General features: G+C 38.3%; 1 protein-coding gene across 1 annotated transcript in view; it reads right to left on the reverse strand.

The window, feature by feature from the left end:
- Window positions 1–12,769, reverse strand: part of syne1a (spectrin repeat containing, nuclear envelope 1a) — a 121,563-nt gene that overhangs the window by 66,287 nt on the left and 42,507 nt on the right. Inside the window, exons 47-59 of the mRNA XM_084091051.1 lie at window positions 12,390–12,597; window positions 11,362–11,474; window positions 10,925–11,130; window positions 9,469–9,627; window positions 9,079–9,352; window positions 8,547–8,719; window positions 7,866–8,175; window positions 7,597–7,761; window positions 5,384–5,743; window positions 3,867–4,003; window positions 2,525–2,702; window positions 773–955; window positions 240–383 (exon numbers count right to left, since the gene is read on the reverse strand). Coding sequence (XP_083947177.1) covers window positions 240–383; window positions 773–955; window positions 2,525–2,702; window positions 3,867–4,003; window positions 5,384–5,743; window positions 7,597–7,761; window positions 7,866–8,175; window positions 8,547–8,719; window positions 9,079–9,352; window positions 9,469–9,627; window positions 10,925–11,130; window positions 11,362–11,474; window positions 12,390–12,597 — 2,610 coding nt within the window. The remainder of the gene's footprint in view (window positions 1–239; window positions 384–772; window positions 956–2,524; window positions 2,703–3,866; window positions 4,004–5,383; window positions 5,744–7,596; window positions 7,762–7,865; window positions 8,176–8,546; window positions 8,720–9,078; window positions 9,353–9,468; window positions 9,628–10,924; window positions 11,131–11,361; window positions 11,475–12,389; window positions 12,598–12,769) is intronic.

Raw genomic sequence — 12,769 nt, forward strand, 5'->3', positions numbered from 1 at the left:
CAAGTAGCTAGTAGTGTTAAAAAGACATGAAAAGAAGAAAAATGTATTTTTTATACTGTCCAAATGTTTAATGCATAATCTATTGATCATAAATCAAATGTTCTCCTGTCAATGAATTACATTACACGGATTTCCAAGGTACAGTAAGTGAGGACTGGAATCTCAATAGTAGTGATTGAAGTCATTTGGGTAGAGCTCTAATGAATAATTATGAATTCAATATGTCTAACTGGGTGTACCTGAAGTTTGGAGAGCTCTAGTCTCTTGGCAGGTAGGTCATGGAGGCGAGCGCTGCTCTCCTGTACACTGATCTCTGTCCTGTTCAGCCAGTCTTGCAGAGGCTCCACGCTTGCCTCAAAGTCCTGCATCTGAGACTGCAAGACCTGAGAGCACATTTTCACATCACACATGTACCTCAGGCTGTATGTGGTTTTTACTTGTATAAAATAAAATAAAACAGTAATATGCAAAGATATTTTTATTAAAAAAGCTTGCACACATGGATACAGTGTTAAACAATATGTAAACAGGATTATATTAAAATAAAATAAAATAAAATAGTAATATACAAAGATATTTTTATTAGAAAAGCTTGCACACATGGATGGATACAGTGTTAAACACTATGTAAACAGGATTATATTAAAATAAAATAAAATAAAATAAAATAGTAATATAAAAATATATTTTTATTAGAAAAGCTTGCACACATGGATGGATACAGTGTTAAAATAGTAATAAATGAATAAAAATAAAAATCACTCATCTCTACCTGCAAGGCCATCTCTCTTCGCTTTAAGCTGTCCACCAGGCTCTTCCAGTCATCTTTGGCTACGTTTGCTTTGGTCCTGATGGCCTCCACTCTGTCGGCAGCCATCACGCTACTAAGCTGCTCTCCATACGTCAGGACAGCACTAAGTCTGGCCTGGCCCTGGTCCTTGTCACTCATGAACTCCTGTGGTGCAGAATGAGCAAGACGTCAGCCGCACAGACACAAGTGGACTATCACAGAACAGAGGGCAGCAAGTGCAATGAGTCACGTCCAGACATTGACAGGCACCCAGCAGGAATCTCCCACCATCTGTGAGGCGTGCACGTCCCCTCTTTTTGCTGTCTTTCTCCACTCAAACGGTACAGATGCAATTATGTATGACCCAAAGCATGTCTGCCTCTGTGTTGGTGGTTCAGGGCAGTAAGCCATGCAGAAACATTGTTCCACATTTGAAATATATTTGATGGTAAATAAAAAATGAGCATCTTTCTATTCTCAGTAACCCTGCACCACTTCTTTCTTCATATCTCTTCCTTTTTATTGTAGATAAGCTATGCTACATCTAGTCCTACACAGAATCTGTGCTGATCTTTGCCTTGTTCTCTGCTGATTGTGGGGAAAAATCTGCAGTATTCTGTGGAATGAATTTATGTATGTGACAAATGTTAAACAGAGCCTGAACTGGTTTCGCTTCAAGACCCAGATTTTTTATTGGACATCAAGCGGCGACCGAATACAATGCCAAAATTAGCATACAAAATTAAATTTTAATGGTTTCATGCTCTCACTAGATAAAAATGTCCTGCACAAACCACACAGTGGTCAACACAAACATGTTCACCATTTGCAAGTGAACGTATTTAAAGTAATCGAGTCTGTCATGTAACCTGTCCATGTTTGCATCTGCCTAATATGACTAGCTGTGAAAGATTAATTTGAGGCACAATGAAATGAGAAGTATTTGATGTCCATAACAAAAGATACAATATACATTCAATATACAAGTTCTGATTGATTAACCACATTCTTTACAATAACCTCTTTTATATTCAACAGAAGAAAAAAACTAAGGTTTTTAAGGGTGAGTAAATAATGACAGAATTTTCATTTTTTGGTGAACTATCCCTTTTAAAGGCTGACAACCTGTTTATTTGGTAACGTAACTACTGTATGCATAGTTATATGGTTAATTGCATTTTATTATTTGCATTATTTTTTACTCAGGTAAAAAAATAGGTAATCAGAACAGACCTGTGACACATTTTTGGGTCAGAACTGAGCAGTTGAGAACCACTGGCAATAACACTATTATTTGAAAGACAGAAATAGAAAGCCAAAATATCTGAACACACAAGGGGCAGGAAATTTGAGATATTTGAAATAAAATTTTATGAGTGATGTTCGAATTCAGCAAAAATCTCTGGACATTTTCATCCACATCAAGCTATGTCTCTTTCATCATAGCTATGCATCATTACTGTGCATTTTCCCTGTGCTCTCACAGGTTTTCTACGGTGCTAATTGAAGTCATAAATAGCCCAGTCTGGCACATCCTTGGCTAAATGGTGGCCTCATAAACTGGCCCATGGGACATGAGAATGGGCTATCACTTTATCAAATCCTGGCTACTCTTACATGACAGGGATAGAGACAACCTGCTGTGGCCTGGCTATGTTCCAAGAATCCTGAATTTTGCCCATTTAGGATGAGCCCTCCTGGACAGAGAGTATTGTCCACAACCATTCCACTCACCTGGATCTGCTGGAGGGCGACAGAGGCGTCCTGGATGCTATGAGGGGAGTCAAAGCATTTTGCGGTGGAGATGTTGGCATTGACCATCCACTGCCGGAAGTCATGCAGAGAAGAACGGAAGCGTTGTTCCAGCAGTTTTTCCTTATTCTGACATTCCCGGGAGGCTCGCAGGCTCAGACTAGAGAGAAAGATGCACAGAGGTATTAGAAAAGGAGAGGGTAAAAAAAAGGGGGATGGGGGTTAAAATGTGTGAGCATAGAGGGGGGGTGATAGCGCAAGGTGAGCAGACATCTGTTTCAATGACAGGCTCTCTCAGAGGGAGAGTTTGGGAATCAGGAAGTGAAAACGCAGCAGAACCAGCACACACAAGAATACAGTGGCATATCTGCACAGCACACAGGTACACACTTACACACACAAATGCAGACGAGGATAAAGTGGACAGTGGAGAGAAGATAAGCATGTTTTTTGCTGCTATACCTGAAAAGCATGCTAACGAGGCAAAGCCTGCTGTCATGACAGGTGCTCTCAGCTGAAACGCTCACTTTAGATGCAGCGCTATGAGGTGCAATATATCACAACCCTTCATTCAGCTCAGTGCACTGAATTTATATGTGTTAATATATTCCATCAATTAAATACAACATATGTGAAAGTACAAACTTACAAAACAATTAAGTATTGCTTTCTTTCTTTCATTATTTATTTATAATTTATAAAGCCGATTGAATTAATGTCTTTACATTTTCAAAAAACGATTATTTTTTATTAATTTATTCTTTTATTTAGTCATTTATCTATTATTTTATAACACTATTCTTGCATTTATTTTCAATGTTATTTTTTCATAAATTATTAAAAAATATACTTTAAAAAATAATATTAAATGTTTTTGGTTTTTTTGCTGTTAAACACACCGTTTTTACAAAGTTCAAAATCTTTAAGGTCAATAAATAAATAAAAGCATTAGATGAAAGTTTACAAAATTTAGAGCTGAATTGTTTTATTTTTTGTATTAATTTATTCTATTTATTAATCGCTGTACTCATTTATAACACTTTTTATTACACTTTTTTAAATAAATTATTAAATTAAATAAATATTAAACCATAATGAAATATAAACAAACAAACAAATAAATAGTTATACTTTATTAATTTGTATAAATGATTATATTATGTATACATTAAATAATTTTCTTTTATATATTTACGGGAAGCTCTGTAAGAAACATCCACCTTCTACTTGTCTACAACGGCTAAACAAACTTTTAGGGAATGGACTGCTAAACAAAACCAGGCGGTGACCATTTAACCTCATGCATGTGTGCTACAGCACTCACCTGTTGTGTAGCTTGATGAGAGCACTGACTCTGTCAGTCTGCGGACCCAGATCACTGGAAAACCCACACAGCTCATTGAGCTGCGCCTTGAGCTTCTCCTCCATAACTTCAGCTGTCTGAAGCCCCTCCAGAACACCCTGATGGACACACACACACACACACACACACACACAGCAGGGGTGAGTGTCAATGCACAGGCCACCCTTGACACCTAAATCTCATTTGTCGGCTTGATGCTTCTTCATGCACAGTTGCGCACACACACATTTGAGCATTAACACAGCTCTATTCAACTGCAAGAAAAGGCTTCTTACAAAAGCATTTCTGTTCTTCAGCGAGTCCAGGAAGCCTTCCCACTTCTCCGAACATGCCTGAGATTGTACAGAGCCGAAGTGGTGCCTCTTTCTCAGAGCTTCCACCCTCCCCCTGACCCTCTCTTTAAAAACAAGAGGGAAATGCTTCCCTGACTTCCCCCTATAGAACACTTCCTCCTGTAATCTCTCTCCTCCTCTTCCTTCTCTCACTCCTCCCTGTCTTCCACTTCACAGGCCATGGTTCTCCCTTCTCTTTCACACTCTTCGGCGGCTCTCGTTCACTCCTCCCCGCCTTTGACATGTTCTCTCGTTTGCTTTCCCACTCTTTCTCTTTCCCTCCCTTTCACATTATCCCCGCCTCCTCTCCTCTCTCCCTCTCCCACTCCCGGTGGGAGTCAGCTGTCAGATGTTGAGGAGCTGGAGCCGTGCAAACGAGCGTGTAACACAAACAAGTCTGGACACCGGAAACACCAGATGAGAGAAAGTAAAATAGAAAGAAGGAAATATTGAGGGACTTGAGGAAAAAAAGGAAGAAATAAAGGAGGGAAAATCTGCAATCCTTTTTCAATTATCTGAGCAGCAAGCGGTAGATGAAAGTATAAACAACCTCAGCAGCAGGAAAACATATTACGACTCACTGTTTATGAGAAAGAGCCAGACAGAGAGAAAACAAGGCAAACAAGAAAGGGAAGGAAAAAGAAAGATGCTCTACAACAGGAGGGTCCGCAGGGGAGTTCTAGGGGGTCATGGAAAAGTTTAGAGAAAAACAGGGTAAAAATGTACAAATGAATATAGAATATATATATAAGTATATTTAATCAAACCAATAAATGGGTCAATAAATAAAATAAATAAATAATACATCTAACAGTAATTTACTATAAGAAATAGAATAAAATACAAGAAACTATATATATGCCTTTTAAATTTTAGGAGGGGGGGGGTCCCTAACACGAGGATAATCATATCCGGGTCTAAAAGATTACAAACCCCTGCTCTAGACTACATACATATCATTTCCGGATTTAACCTTGTAAACGAGTTTGTTGCTTTAAGAACGATAAAATTCTTCACCAAACTGTGTTGACTTTCCAAACAGTACGTGTCTGTGTGAGAGCTTACATGTACACTGTAATTAAGTAGCATTTACCTTATACACTCCCCCTTCCCTCTTCATCTCTCACCTCTACTCAATTAGCCTACCTTGGCGACCGTCCATCCATCCACCGCCGCAGCTCCGCTATTCCTCCGCTCGGCGCTGTTCAGTCCTTCGCTCCACTCCTTCAGCTGGCCCTCCAGCTTCTCCATTTCTTCCTCCAACTGCGCTGTCAGCCGTGTCTGCTCCTGCTCGGCCCCTGTCGCCGCGGCTACGGCCGTCTCGAGAGCGTCGCGAGCTCGTAGCGAAGCTCCCTCCCACTGGTGCAGCGCTCGAGCCAGTGCCGCCACCTCTCCATCCATCAGCTCGCAGCCAGCCGCCGCTGTGTGCCTTCCGGCTCTCTCCGCGCTCAGCCGCACGCGCCGCAGCCGCTCGCGCCCCTCGCACGCGCCGCGCTCCAGCAGCTCCTGAAGGAGGGAGGGAGAGAGAGAGTGAGAAGGAGAGAGGGAGGGTAAAGTTGCTACGGAAACTGCGGCATCAGTGGCTGCTTGTTATCCAAGTACTGCCGCCGCTTGTGATTCTCACGACGGTGAAACTGACTGACTGAAAAAAACTCACATCGGATCAGTTCCTCGCGCCTCCTCTCTCACTTCACCTCCTTTTTCATCAATCTAAATTATCATCATTTTCATACATATCCACTTTTAATTTTCCTACATGCAATTAGAAATTCATTCATTCATTCATTCCACAATGACAATTATCTAATGTAAAATAAATTGTAATTGTGCAATTAAATGTTTTATTAATAAATAAAGTGTTATTAAATGTTAAATAAATGTTAAATGAAATAAAATAAAGAAAAATAAATAAAATAATGCAGAGAAAATTGCAGCTGCAAAAAAAAAAAAAAAATGTTATATTAATTAAGCAAGTCATTAAAAAATATAAAGAATAAAGTAGCATATAATAATTTATTCATTCATTAGAAAATAAAAATATATTTTTTATTTATTTTAGCTATCAATCACACAAAAATATTTTGATAGATTAATAAAAAAAAACTGGAAAGTTAAGATATATTTATTTCAGGTATGTAAAAGAGCTTTTCATGCAAAGTTATGCTTGTTCTAAAAAAAACTATTATGTTCAGTGAACAGATTTTAATGCGATTAAAAAAGGTATTATCCCTGACAAATAAACTACAGCTTCAAAGGTAAATGGATGGAAGAATTAATTTGAATATAATTTATTTAAAGTGCTGCTGTGTAGTCTTATTATCCTTTATCCCATCTACCACTCACTCATTCTCTCCGACTGGAATTGATTATCCAGGGAGAAATGTGCAAACAGCATAGAAATTTCCCACCAATTTTCGCCCATTCTCCCCCTTTCTTAACGCCTCTTATTGCTCTTTCAGTGCCTCTGGTACTTCTCTCTCATTTTCTTTCTCATCAAACACAAACCCCATGTTATGAAGATTTTCTTTCTCATCAAACACACAGACAAAGTGTTATGGAGATAAGCAGACGGTATAATGAGCTAATCAGCACAGAAATATTGCAGATCCATAAAAATAGTAAAATCTAAGCACCTGCATCCATTGATTTGTAGTCCTGTGAGAGCATGTAGTACAGAAACACTGACCTTGGACAGAAATGTACATGCTTCTCTTCCCCCACTCACATAAATGTTTTACTTTTTGTTGTTGTATTCCCCCTCATCTGAAAAGTCATTTTAGATAAAAGTTTCATGGGGTTAATAAAAATACTTATCTATTTATACACCCACACTTTCATAATCATATGTGCAGATGAAATGCAATTATGCATTCATATAATCAGTGTCTCAATTTGACGTGCAATCTCACACCATCTCATCTGCTTTAAAGAATGGATATTTGTTCTTTTCATTTCACACCATCTACAATGAAAGATGATATTTGTAAATGAGAAAAAAAGAAAAAAGAAAAATGCAGGTTCTCTCTATCATTTTCCACAGAGGCTGTCAAGAAACCCTTAGAGAGAAAACAAGCTTGATTACAGGAAATGGTACATCTAATTAATGGGTAAAAGCTTTAATGAATTATGAAACGGAATAAAATTTAAATTTAAATTGCATGCTTATTTTAGATAGATGAGGACTTTATTAAACATACTGTAATTGAAAATGAGCAATTGACACGAAATATTATTAGAAGAAATTACATGTTCTGTAGTATCATATGCTATACTACATTTTTCTGTTTTAAAGATAAAGGTTAAAAAAAGTCTCACTAACTTAGTAATTCTTGAATAAGGCAATATTTTCATTTTCTTACCCTGACTTCAGTCAACTTCCGACTTAAGGTGTAAGAGTCACCAGATGGGTCAGAGCATTGCTGAAGTTCCTCCCCTACCACCATTAGCCAATCGGTGAGCTCCCTGATTGTTTCCATGTACTTCTTATGCTCGATTACAACGTCCTCTGACAGTCTGACTCTCTCCTAAATAAGATCAAATATAAATAGCATTTAAATTTTAATATGAACACTCTCGTTCACTATTACACTACAACTATCCACTAGACTGGACACTGACAATACTTCACCTCTGCTGCAGCTTTGACATCCTCAAAATGTGCCCTAAGCAGAACCATTTCTTCCTCCTCAAAGACGGGGTCACCAGTGCGTTTGTAAAGTTCGGTCGCACTCTCCTCCAGATAGCACAGAGCTCCCTGGTGGTCCTCCACATCTGATGACAGCAAGCGCAGTCTCTCCAATTGCTTTCGTTTCTCCCTGAGTCCAAGCTGGGGCTCAAGAGGACCCTTAACCTCCAGCCCTACTCCCTCCAGCCACCTCTGCAGCTGTGCACGAGACTCCACAAACAAATCCCACTGATTAACGGTCCACTCTAATCGGCTAAAACACAAAACACAGATAAGAGGCAGATATAATTTAGATTTTTAGATTTTACTTTTTTGTATACAGCAGATGAGTATATAGACAGATAGATATAATAATAACTTGGTTGCCATAGTGATGATGAGTTTAATTGAATAAAAGCCCATGAGGCTGCCACCTGCAGTCAAGCACACTTGCCAATTAAAAAACAAACCACTATGCTCCCACTCTTATCTCTCTTGACCCAAAATGCTTTAATGGTCCCGGTAATTATATTCCTATTGATGTGTCCATTGTCGTAGTTCATTTTTATTCAAAGCCAACTATCAATTGACCTAAATTTCTGCAATGATAGTCATTTATAAGTTAAGCTTTCATTGCCAGGTCACCTGTGGCAGCTCATGGCTCTCAAGAGCAGTGCCGCCCATGCGTCCTCAGCTTCCTGATGCTTAGAGCAAATAACTCCTCGTTCCACTTCTCCACTGCTCTTGATGACCAGCTCTGCTTTCCCAGCTGCCATGTTGAGCTTTACCTCGCCCTCTCCCTTCATAAGCAGGATATCCTGGATAAGAGGAAACAAACACAAGTTACAGCTACTGCACAGATACAGAATAGCCATTCTAAAAATATTATTTCCCCCTAAACAGTATTAGGGAAATGTCAGTTGAGAGGGTGAAAATAGCCACCAAAAAAAAGAGGATTACGAGTGGCAGAAAATACAGTTTGTAATTTTACAATACATAACAATAAAATACAAAATTATAATAAATGATTAAATAATAAATAATTAGATAATAAAATACAAATTATATTTTGTATGAAAAAAACAGCACATGAATCTCTGTTTGTCTCTTCTTCAAAGATCGCTGTTCTAAAGCACGAAATGTGAGTTGTTGTTCTCTGTGATTTTTCAACATGTACCTGTGCTTGCTCAAGTTTATCTTCCACCTCCTTTTTACTCCCCTCCGTGTTCTCTAGTTTCTCCAGCTTTCCCTCGACATCCTTCAGCCAGATTTCCACTGCTATCAGCGCCTCCTCAAACGCCTGGTACTCCTGTAGTCTGCGGAGTCGACTTCTGGCCCCTTGAAGCAAAGCCTCGTGGTTTGAGAGCAACTCTGCTGCCACACTTCTCCCTGATCTAGATCCTCTCTCTGTTATAGTGAGAGAGGACTGACACAGACGTTCAAGAGATGCCCTGTGACAGAAAACATACAGCAAGCTTACATTTAATCATGACTTCCATTGTGAACATTCTCACATGCTGTTACACATGGTACCTCATAAACACAGAGACAGACTGTCCATATGTACCTCCTCATCAGCAGCTCTCTGTGGATTTCCTCCACTCTTCTCAGCTCTTCGCAGTCGGGGGCTGCAGACTGACTCTCACCCCACAGAGGAACATCTGTCTTCAGTCTCACCTCCAGCTGTTGCAGCCAGTCGCTCAGCTCCACCAAATGCGTTTCAAACCTTAATAAGATCAAATTCACTAAATTTACCCTAAAATCTGACACATTGGATTGAATTTCCATTCATAGTACAGTACATTGATGGTTAAATAGGTCATTGTCCTACTATAACAATTCTACAATAAAATTCTACATTGTAAGCAACGGTATTGTGATAGAGGTAACACAAAATTGTAAACTGTAAACATCCTGTTGATGTTATGTTAAAGGATCATTCTTACTATGCAGTATATTTTCATGTCCCCATTGTATGTCTTAATACAGTGTATTGCCTAATACAGTCATTTTTAAACAGGGAATTCTCAACCAAACTTCCAATAAGTTTTACAATTATTTAAATTTAGTTATATACTAACATAATATTAATTTAAAAGCACACTAAACATAAAGATTTACAACATTAAACTGACATCATGTTATTGTGTTCATTACAACAGAAGTACCAGAGGTACATTTCAACTTAGATAGGGGGGCCTTTGAATATCGTCTTGGACAAAGGGGGATCTTGGAGTCAAAAAGGTTAAGAACCATTGATCTAAAATATATTTAAAAGATGGAAATAATATTTGTTAGTTCTCAACACAATATCATAATTAAGTGAACATGGGGGAATTTATAATTATTTCACTACTCTGATTTGAGCATGTTACAATTTCTTACCATTTGCACAGGTGGTACACACTCCTAACATGAACAACTGATTGATTATTTATTAATAAATATTGCAGGTGTTTCTTTTTTCCCCCATTTACCATTGCTTTGTGAAATTTCGCAGATGAAAGTAAGTGGGATTGGATGTGACAATACAATAATGATACAGGAATAATGATGATAAAATAAACTATTCTTTCAGCTAGCAAACGAACCAGTCCTAAATAACTGCTTTCCGATCATAATTGGATAATATTGAAGTAGTGTTACACAAAACTGGATAAGTAATGTGGATCTTCATCAGTTCTGCATTGTTGCCAATTTACAAATCTCCGCCCACACAGAGGTCATTGTCGAAAGAAGAGGCTTGCTATTGACAAATGCAAATGTGTGTATTAAAGTTCACCAAACTTGAACTCAACACAATTCACACAGGGAAACCGGAAATACTTCATCATGACAATTCCCATTGAAATTTCGATGAGCAACAGTACATGTGACCGCACCTTTTTTGTCCATCCTCTAAGGCTCCATCCTGTTGGACAGTCTGTTTTTCTCCATTGTCTTACCATTTTGTAATGATCAAGTTATGAATAAAGTTTTGTTAGTGCCTGAGCTTAGATTGTAGACTCGAAAGCACTACTTACCCGTTTAATAGGGTGGCACTTTCTTCCAGGGACCGCATGCGCTGTCTGCACTCCATAACAAATGCATCCAAAGCATACTGACAAGAGTCCAGTTGCTCCTGTATGCCCCCAGTCCCACCTTTAGTGAGATGCAACAGGAGTCTCTCTCCATCCTCACAAACCTGGGCCAAGCGCTCCTCACCATCCATGACTTCCTCTACTGCAGTCTAATAATGAGGGGATAAATGAATCGTATTACACGAGGGACACAATGAGCCACTGTTATTAATAATGTTAAATGGCTCTTAAACCCAAATTTCAAATCCAGAATAATCCCCTATTAGATTGAGGTCTGAAATGCTTCTTTATTGTTTGACTGCTGATTAGTAGGAGCCTTATTGCTTTGCTCTGGTGCAATGTTTCATTACATGGCTGAGTCATTTGTTGCATGACGCTACCTTGAGTTTTTGTTGCTTGGATGAAATAGCGACGGCGTCTCCTGTTTGCTCAAAGCAGTCCTCAATTCCAGCCCTCAACTCAGAGAGCCAACAGTGAAAAGCATGTGCTTTCTCTAGTAGAAGGAAAGACAGAGAGAGAATGACAGTCCATAAGAAGAAATGTATGTGAGCTGTTGCTGCATGCGGCCAGATGGACCGTGTAGGAGTGTATGGAACAGCTCTCTGTTGTCTTAGTAACCAGCCTCAACCAATTCCACCGGGATCTGTCATAATGTCAGTGGGAGAGGTAGCATCTGAGGCACAGGTGTGTGGCAGTCATGCTTTTAGGGAGTGCCGTGCAGAATAATTTCAAACAAACATAAATAAATAAAATATCTATTACCAACTATTCATGAGCCACTTGAATGGTAAGTGGCTTTAAAATTCCATCTATAGTATTAGTTTTGCTCATAACTGACACCTACACTTCTGTTCAAAAGTTAGGGGTCAATAAATGTTTTGTTTTTTTTTAAAGAAAGAAATTAATACTTTTATTCAGCAAGGACACATTAAATTGATCAAAAGTTACTTTTATATTGTTCAAAAAAATTCAATTAAATTTCAATTAAATGCTGTTCTTTTGAATTTTCTATTCATTAACGAAACCTGAATTTCACAAAAATACTAAGCACTGCAACTGTTTTCAACATTTATAATAATAAATAAATATAATATAATATAATAATTAGCATATTAGAATGATTTCTGAAGAATCATGTGACACTGAAGACTGGAGTAATAATGTGAAAATTCAGCTTTCACATCACAGGAATAAATTGCATTTTATAACATATAAATGTTTTATATAAATAAATATAAATATACAGTTATTTTTTATTACAGTTTTACAGTGCTTTTGATCAAATAGATGCAGCCTTGGTGAGCATAAGATACTTCTTTCAAAAATATATAAAAAAATCTCACTGAACTCAAACTTTTGAAAGACAGTATATATTTTTTTATTAATTAATTCATTTAAATTCACTCACCATTGAAGCGCTGCAGTAAAGCATCCTGAAGTGACCCCAGGATCTGGCTGCGGCGTTGTGTCACTTCCTCATTCCTCTTGACCAGGTTAGAGACAGCATCACCCAACAGGGTCAGGTGCTGAGTTGGGTACGCTCTACACAGTGCCCTGAGAGACTCACTTGCAACGTCCAAACTCACCTCCAACTGTCTCTGTGACTTCTCAACCTCCTAAACGAACAGGGTGGAATATACAGGGTATTTAGTTTTTAATTGAATGTTAAATGGTAATAAAGACCCCCATGTGAAATGAAAATTACATCACAGTATTTGGCTTGTGGATTGTGTACCAGATTGCACATGATTAGACTACATTTATTCTTATTTAGCCTACTTTGCAGAG

Source organism: Abramis brama (genome assembly GCF_963993115.1).
Source record: "Abramis brama genome assembly, chromosome: 18".
Lineage (NCBI taxonomy): Eukaryota > Metazoa > Chordata > Actinopteri > Cypriniformes > Leuciscidae > Abramis > Abramis brama.